The sequence below is a fragment of the Dichomitus squalens genome (assembly GCF_000275845.1).
Source record: "Dichomitus squalens LYAD-421 SS1 unplaced genomic scaffold DICSQscaffold_86, whole genome shotgun sequence".
Classification (NCBI taxonomy): Eukaryota; Fungi; Basidiomycota; class Agaricomycetes; order Polyporales; family Polyporaceae; genus Dichomitus; species Dichomitus squalens.
The window spans coordinates 1-8,765 of record NW_006766968.1 but is presented as its reverse complement, the minus strand read 5'-3'; the positions used below and the strand labels follow the sequence as shown (position 1 = coordinate 8,765).

The 8,765-nt window shown below is 55.1% G+C and overlaps 2 protein-coding genes across 2 annotated transcripts in view; both read right to left on the bottom strand.

The window, feature by feature from the left end:
* DICSQDRAFT_18144 (uncharacterized protein) overlaps positions 1-338 on the bottom strand; it is a gene marked incomplete at both ends in the record, with an annotated part of 6,822 nt that extends 6,484 nt beyond the window's left edge. The window contains 2 exons of the mRNA XM_007371043.1: positions 119-189; positions 249-338. Of these exons, the coding sequence (XP_007371105.1) occupies positions 119-189; positions 249-338 (161 nt within the window). The remainder of the gene's footprint in view (positions 1-118; positions 190-248) is intronic.
* A 1,341-nt stretch (positions 339-1,679) lies between these two features.
* On the bottom strand, positions 1,680-6,573 carry DICSQDRAFT_72097 (uncharacterized protein; the record flags this gene model as incomplete). The annotated part of the gene is made up of 15 exons (XM_007371042.1): positions 1,680-2,232; positions 2,285-2,411; positions 2,458-2,509; positions 2,572-3,041; positions 3,100-3,430; positions 3,490-3,830; positions 3,897-4,168; positions 4,230-4,366; positions 4,422-4,755; positions 4,822-4,964; positions 5,022-5,139; positions 5,193-5,423; positions 5,488-5,608; positions 5,682-6,036; positions 6,295-6,573. The coding sequence occupies 15 exons, from the start codon at positions 6,571-6,573 to the stop codon at positions 1,680-1,682; spliced, it is 3,864 nt and encodes a 1,287-aa protein (XP_007371104.1).
* Between the last annotated feature and the right edge of the window lie 2,192 nt (positions 6,574-8,765).

Sequence of the window (8,765 nt, the reverse complement as noted above, 5' to 3'; positions counted from 1 at the left end):
CTTGCTTCGACTCTAGGTACAGTTCGTTGCTGCAATATAGTCTTTCCTTACTGACTGAAGATCTTGCTTCGACTCTAGTCGGATCTAATCCTTGTCTTCACAGCCCCGAGTTTATCACGGGGTACTGGGTTGGAGGAGGAGGTAGGATTGCACATTGAACGCGGTGAGGATGGCTGAGAACAGACCCGCCTGGTGCGCCGATCAGTATGTAGTGATTCACGAGAGATCGTATGCGGTATGTACCGTACGTAGACGAGGAGAGTGTCTATCTCTTCCTTCCACCTCTTCACCATCTCATCGCTATACTGTTTAATGACCTCGGCCGTCTTCTCCAGCGCCCGATCTTTCTCAGCTTGGGTGTAAGTCTCCCGGAACTCCTTCCTCAGCTCCTGTCAAAACATATATATCATCGTGCCCCCAAAGCAGGTAAGCAGTTGACTCGCCTCAATGGAAGGTATCTTCCACGGCAAAGACGAGCTACCCCTGACGCCACCGTCTTCGGTGTTCTGTCACGGAGACAACCAGTCAATGCGGATACAGTTGATGAAATTGCAACTGTACGTACTGCCTCTGGTATTCCCCCCTGTGGTTCAGTAGCGGACGAGTCGTCAGGTGTTTGACCCAGTTCGATTGCGGGTTGTGAAGCCGGTTCGGTGTGCTGCAACTCGATATCGTCCGATGTCGATGCCATTATATGAGGTCTAACGTACTCAGCTGGCCGTTCTATGGAGTATCAAATTTATTGATAGTGCACTGACCTATTGGAGTTGCTGACGCGAAAGCACACTTGTACGTAGTTGGACGTGGAGCGAGTTGGCCGCGGGGACAGGTATCGCGGCTAATGGTCGTTCGCCACGCAGCAAACACGTGTAGCCGGTCACTGGATCTGACTACTTCCCAAGGAATGTCTCGGGAGATCCGAAACGGTCCGACCTGGTATGAGCAAGTATTATTATTATTATTATTATTCTCTTGTCTTATACCAAACATAGCTACAAAGTACGGTAGGTATGTAAGTCTGGTATGAGCAAGTGAATGGAAGCGACTTGTCTGACGGCTGCATTGAACGCGAGCGCTCGAGACCTTCCACACTAGGCGCTTATCGTCGCAATCAGGTGATCGCACGAGTCTGAGCCTCTTCTGACTTCCATGGCCGATATCTGCACTTCTCAGAACAACTGCAGGTAAGGCTTACACGCTTGCTTTTCTGTAGAGCAGCCAATCAGTATCCAATGGTTTCCTTGCAACTTCCCCATCACTGATGCTTATAGGGCCTGCGGACCGCGCGGTACTGGGTTTGCTTGCCCCAGGACCACATGTAGCTGTAACGACGATGAACATGGTGGATACGCATGCATTACGTGGTTTCATATGGCGTTGACTGACCCTCGCAGTGTTGAAGTGCGGCTGCAACCGCCCCCTGTCCGGCGATTGTGCATTCGCGAGGTCAGAAAATCAGTGTACCTGCAATAAGTAAATGCTATATCAAGATCTGTTGGAGGAGATCCGAAGATGTCTATTGTACCGGGATCTACATCATACGCTTTCAGTTGTTAGCTAGATGGTCTGCTCTTGAGAAGTTATATCACCATGAGTGCGATTGCCCTATCGTATACGTATACGAACCGCGAGAGCTGTTGGGTCCACTTCCAATGAAAGCCGACGCGGTATATCCAACGTCAAGGTAGCACAAGTACGAAAACATCGTTCGCCTTGAATGTCTTCACTGCCGGCAACGCCCCCTTCCCGACCCCATCTTCTTCTGCCTCCCGTCTTGCCTCCCACCTCACATCAACGATCCTCACCTCGTCGCCCTCCTGAACCGGAGGCCCCTGCCCGGCGATCCCTTGTTCGGTCTGTTGCGAGATCTGGACCGCGCTCCTTCTATCAAGGACCTTAATACTCGGTACCCTCACCAGCCCGCACTCGACCGGTATCAGGTTCCAAGTGATGTTCTCCTCTGCCCCAGGTAAGAGAATCGGCATGCGGCCGTGCCGGAGCCCGGAAACGATGAACGCGTCCGTCGCCGCGTCTGGCTCGAGCCGTACGGTCACATTTGCAGAGCGAGATGGATGGCGATTGCGGACCGTTAATCGGAGCGGAATGGGTTGGTGCAAATGCGCGGTTGTCGGAGCGTCGAGGAGGGCGACGAGGCCATCGGAGGGCGGGTGAAGGGACGGCAGGGGAAAGGTTGTCGTGGCGAGCGCGCCGTGAGCACCATCGAAGGAAACTCTACAGGATGCACGTGAGTAGCGAGAGGAGATGGGAGAGCGGGGGAGCGTACCTCCGCCAGCGAACTTCATATTCGCCTGCGCCTGAGATGGCCCGGTCTGGTTCGTCCTCGTCCGGGACTACGCTTATTCTGCAACGACTGCACAGTTCGTCTCCGGAGAGCCATTCTGGACGAGGGTCTGAGGAACCCCGCGCTTTGAAGGAAGAGTACATACACACCTCCACTAAAGTCATCCGTATCAGCCGAGCAATCCACGATAGTCGCGTCGTCGATGTTCTGCAAATCAACCTGCTCAACCCAAAGTACTCTTTGGAGAAATAGTCATCGACGGCACGGACCTTCCGTGAAAGTAGAACACTCTCAATCTCGATCCCCGCTGGCGCCACGACGGTCAGCGTGCTAGTCACAATCGCCTCCACCGCGCTCGCCTCGTCCTTCTTTCCCCCTTCAAACGTCTCCAAGTCGGCAAGCCCAGGTTGCGCCCGTGTCGGCCGCCTGTAAGTCGCCTGATGCGTCACCTTAATCGGGTGGATAGCTTCCACAGCGATAGTGCGCAACGTCTCCGTCCGGTCGACTAGTGGGGGATGGCTAGGCGTGGTAGGTGTAGTCGGGGAAGTAGGCGTCGAGGCGACAGTATTAGAAGCGTGCGACTCGGACTGGACGGAGATGTCGATCACGCGTTCGCCCGCGCCGCCGGTGTTGGTGAGGACGAGCTTCTTCAAGATGCTCGTCCCAGGGGCGAGAGACCCGCAGGAGATGTTTTTGATGAGACTTGTCGAACGCTGGTCATCCATGGCGATGTAGTTGACTGGAGTCGTTTACACATTTCCGTCAAGAGAAGGTGCGACGGAATGACAGAGACGTACCTGCTTCATCTATCTCCGTAGGCTGTAGCAGGACGTCGACCGTAACGTCAAGCTCCCTATCATCGCTATTTGTCACGTTGATCTCCAGTGGGAACTCTTCGCCAATGTATGCGGGCCCATTGTGCGAGATCGAGACGTGTATACGGTGACTGCGGTATCGCACGCGCACCGCCGTATGATCTTCTCGCCGCATTGGCACATATTGCGGAGGGTCGACAGTACATAACCACTTAGGTGCGATCAAAGAGTCATCAGGACGTGAGGCTTCGGGGACGATGGGCACTTCGATCCACCAGCTGCGTTCCTTGATGGTGAGCACAAGCTTCGAGACCTACGCGGCGGTTGAGTCGATTGTATCCGTCCAAATAGACTGGCAATTGGGGTGCATACCGAAAGGTGCATAGGAAGGTCGGAAGCGACGCTCCCAGCCAAGACGATGGTCGAGCCAGGACCCCATCGCAACACGCTCACGACCTCTTGCGGCTCCGCCGGCGCTGGAGATACGTTTATCTCACCTATGTCAACCCTCTGCACCGAAGGGACCTTGGCGTCTGGATCGGCCTGTACATGCTTGACAATGACCGAGGGGACGTCGCTATTGAAGTGAATCGCCAGGGAGGTGAAGGAAACGGAGGAGAGGGAGACGTGAGGAAGGGAGGAAAGGTGGATCTGGACTGGGGCGAGCACCCCAACGTCGACCTCGGGTTCCCAGAAAACGACCGAGGTGCTCACTAGGTCCACATATACCCTCACATCAGTGAATCAAGACGCATACGAGGGAACAGGGGGATACGTACAGAGAGATTTGGACTCGGACAGATCGATAACAAGTGGCTCATCCGTCGCTGAGGGCACAGTGCTCTGCAGGACGGCTAGCAGATCGTCCTGCAGTGCGTCGGGGTCCTCCGGAGACGCGTTGGTGCCATAGGCGAGCATCTCGACGAGCAGCCGGACGCTCAGGTCAACGTCACCCAGCTGCTGTGCGCACTTGTACCACTGCGAGAGCAGCGGGTGCAAGAGCGACTGCCAGCTCTCACGACGGTATGTCCGCGCAATGCGCTCGAAGAAACTGCGCGCGTATGCGGTCAGCGATCTAGCCCAGGAATACAGGCATCTCGAGGCGAGCGTACCGGACGGCCATATCGAACTTGCCGGAATCGTGGTACGTCTGTGCAATGCGGTACGCAATCCACAGCGTCAGACGCCCGGGGTTGTTGCCCTGCTGGGGGCTCCACTTCTTGAATAGTTCATATGCGCGCGTGTACAGCTGTGCGACGCAAATGCGTCAGTCACAGAGACCGAAATGTAAGAACCGAACTGACCTCGAGGGCAATCGTTAGATGGTCCACCTTCTTCTCGTTCACGAACCCAGGCGCGTTTGACTGCTGTGGCTCTCCATCGCTTTCCAACGCAGACAAGAACCGCTCTCTCCGCCTCTCTGTGCACCTTGCGGCCATGTAGTAGTAAAACCCCGGGTGCTGAAGTGCCTGGTTCGGGTTCAGACCGAGCACTCGCATCGTGTCCAAGCCCATCTGCGTCGCTTCAAGCACCTGCGCCGCCATGGCGGCAGCGGAGGGCGCAGGAGGTGGGTAAGCGGAAGGTATCTTGAGCGTTGAACGAGTGCCTTGCTCGAGGAGCTCGGCAAAAACGCGGTGTCTGTGCCACAGAGCGGGCAACGATGTGAGTAATCGGAGGAAAAGAGGTGGGCGGTAGCCAACGTACTGTCGCGCGAGCCAGCTCCAGAACTCGAATGTCTCCTCGCCGATGCCCCATCCCCGGGAAAAGTCTGCGAACTTGCGCATATGACCGTTCTGGTGTGAGAGCGCGAGCGCGTGTTCATTATTATACAGATACAATTTGACGATCTATCCACATGTGTAATGCATCAGATACTGTCCTTGCGCTTTTCAGAACGAACGAACCTTCACGGTGATGCAGTCCGCAAGTACCTTAGCCTCTGCCCAGCGCTTCGTGCGCGGGGGCAGGATCGCAGTCGAGCCGAACATGATGATGAGCGTCGAATACGCGTCCTGGTAGTGCCTTCGCTATCTTCAATACAGAGATTCATTGACTGTGACGAACAACACACGTACTTGAGCGCGACCTGATCCTCCCCGCGGAACTCCGCAAAGCACGCCATTTTGTACTCGTACCGAACGGTCCACCCCTCAGGGCGCAGCGGCCGCGCGATGCCTGCGCTCGCGAGTGGCGAGATGGGCATCTGGTACACGCTCGCCTGCGAGTGGCGGTTGCGTTTTCGCCGCACACGCTTCGAGTGGTTCGTGTAGTACTCCAGCGCGGGTTCATACAGCGCTTCTTGCAGGCTAGGTGGCATGATGCCTGCGCGTGAGGACGTGCCAGAGATGATGGAACACATGAGAGACGCACCTGCGCACGAAGTCGCCGATTTCGGCCTGGGAGACGGGACTGAGGACGAACAACGCCGCGCGCGGGTCGAGCCCGCTCTGTCTCCTGATGAAGGTGAGCCGTGCGTCGAGTGTCGGGTCGTCTGGTCGCATTCCATGTCAACAGAACACCCCCTGCTGATTCCAACTCCACCCCGAAGGCCGGGAGGTGCGCACCTAGCATGCGCCTGCTCGCCATGAGGACTGCGGTGAGCTTGATGTTACGTTCGTTCGTACTCTTCTTGCGCTGAGCGATCTCTGCCGCCAGCTCCGTGTCCCGCCTCCGCTCCTCCGCCTCCCTCTCCTTCTCGTTCTGCTCCTGCCCGGGTAGTGGTGGAGGCGACTCGTATATGCGCATGAAGAGGACGAACACTGAGGGCACTAGTGTAGTGTGTTTCCGGATCCATATAGGGGCGATGAGGCCGTCCGGATGTAACGGAGAGGATGGTGTCAGAGGGGACAAGGGCGAGTGCGAGGAGCTGTGCCCGGGTTCGTCTGGGCGCAGCATTTTGCGCGGGGGAAACGGGACGTCCTGGAGCATCAGTTACACGACACTTCCAAGGTGATGAGACACCGGGGCATTGATCTGCAATACACAAATTGTGCTCGGAGCCACCGTATGGCGACTACCTTTCACATAATCTCATGGTTCAAGGTGCGACACACCAACCGCGCAAGCACATGACAGAGGTAGAAAGGTTTATGATGACGATTTTCTCATCTACTCTGAGGTGGCAAAGTCTCTAGGGTCGTTCCGCAAGCCGACGCCCCGGGTGGAAGAGACACACACCTTGTCGACGAGCACGACCTGGAACGTCTTGCTCTTATCGGGCTGCCATATCGCAACCTTGCGCTGCGCAAGGAGGGCATCGCGCAGACGCGTGGACAGGACGTTGAACGGGTCTTGACGCTGGGTTTGTTGAGCGGGGGTGGTGGGTGTTTTGGGAGGAGGCGCATGCGCCGATGCGCTAGCCGGGGTCTGGGGCTGATGCGGAGGGGGCACCTCAAGCCCAGCAACAAACATGACTGGCGCAAGCTGCACGAGCAGCTCAGGTGGGTAGGAGTTCATGGTGTCATGAGATAGAGAGGTGGTGTACGAACACCATGCGCGGCATGGCTGGTAGCACTAGTATCAGTCCTGTTATGGAAATCTAGGCGCCAATGCTGCTCTGCTTCTCCGGATCCATTCTCTTCGGCTTTAGCGGATCCGAAATGTCCTTATCGAATTCTGAACTACAGCATCTGGAGAGTGCGATCTGTGCGCCTTGCATCAACACTTATACAGGTGTTTTATGCGATTGCCCCGACAGGCACGAGGAGTCTAGATTCATCGTCTTTTCATCCCCTTTACTTGGTAGAGCGCGTCACTACACATTGAGGACACGGTCAGTCGTTCGAGTCGGCTAATGGGATATGTACTGAGAATATTTTTAGCAGCCTCGTTGTCATGCTCAAGTCGTGACAGCAATCAACCATTATTGCTATCAGCGGCCACACCTTGTTGCCGACCCTCATCATCAAGCTTGCGGGGGCTTTGTTACGTGTGCTACTCACCATGCGTTCCGCAGTGCCGCATACCCCGCACTTTGGTCCTTGACACTTGTCATGGCGCTATGGCCTGCCATGCCCCACTGGCGGTTCGAACATGCAAGTCGTCATGAATCATAATTGATTGCTTCAATCAGGTGACCTCTTTTCACGAAGATGTCACATTGAGCCACGTTTGAGAAGACTGTTCCCCAATAGGCGTGTTCAATTCTTGTCGCTCGCTCATTTCTTCGCGCGCCTACCGGGCGCCTGCCCACCTGTATTCAAGGTCAGCTCAAGCGCCTGTAGCACAGCGAGCAGAGGTGCGCAGGCAGCGGGTGCAGCGAGATCGACGGGATCGTCCTATGCTAGGTTTGTTATACCCAGAAAACCTGTCCGGAGAGTGGATGGAGACATCGGGAGAGCGTTATAGACTCGTTGCTCGAGAATAATCGTACACAATGCGCCCAAATCCGAACCACATTCGGCACGACATACATACGGTTCACCTGGGGTTGCCGCTGTAAGCCTGATGGCAATTGGACCCAAAACCTTGCGGGACGACTCCGCGTCTCGAGTCATAGAGCTCTCTAGATTTCAAATCATCAAGTTTTCGCGGTGCTCCTTAGTCCCAGCTCGCGACCCTCATGTGGTCATGTTGCACCCGCCGCCTGCCCCCCTCAGCTTGCTGTGCTACAGGCGCTTGATCTGACCTTGAATCCAGGTAGGCAGGCGCCCGTTAAGCGCGCTAAGAAATGAGCGAGCGACAAGAATTGAACACGCCTAATGACGCAGGCAATCCGACCCACGCGCGCTACCGACAGACGAGCGGCGTGATGAAGGTACGGTCAGGGCACTCCGCCACACCTCAGGTGGACAGACATGTTGAACAGGCGCTGGTTTACACGGCTTGCCTAACACAGCCGTTACAAGATATGGAACGGCACAGCCGGTTACTGCAATAACCGAGGCTGTACTACTCATGTGGTACGCACACAGCTTCGCTGTGTACGCACTGCTTCTCTGTGCGACTGTGCATCCTGAGAAGGTACTGTATAGTACTATGTATGTTGAACTTGGACTTATCCGGTCCGGACTACACGAGGCTATGCGTCTCCTAGCGCTTAGCTGTAGTCGCTTATGTAGTATGTTACCATATTTGGGACTCTCTGCTCGTGTACTATAGCTATGCTTCCGGACTCTTCTGGTACTGTCTAGGACAATCTGTACTACTCCAGAACGGTCTAGACAGGTCTATGCCTTACTCATCTCTTACTCATCCTATGGTGCGATATGTCGCAATTCTTTCGTCGTTGTATTATCCACCGCACTATGGTACATGTGACTAACCACTCTTCGATTAGTCATGGACACTTCTCTGTAGTATATAAGGACTTCAGATTTCGTCCTCCCTCTTCAGTCTTTCCTTACTGACTGAAGAGTGAGTACTTCGTTACATCTACCTCTAACTTGTAGTTACTTACTTAACCTTTGTAGTCTTGCTTCGACTCTAGGTACAGTTCGTTGCTGCAATATAGTCTTTCCTTACTGACTGAAGATCTTGCTTCGACTCTAGTCGGATCTAATCTTTGTCTTCACAGCCCCGAGTTTATCAGGTTATGAGCCCTGCGCTCTGACCAAAGTTTCGTGTTGACGTTTATCACTGCGCGCACCCATCATCCCTCTCTGTCGACACTCGGTTCTGCCCGTGCATCCCCTCCACTTTCCTAAACT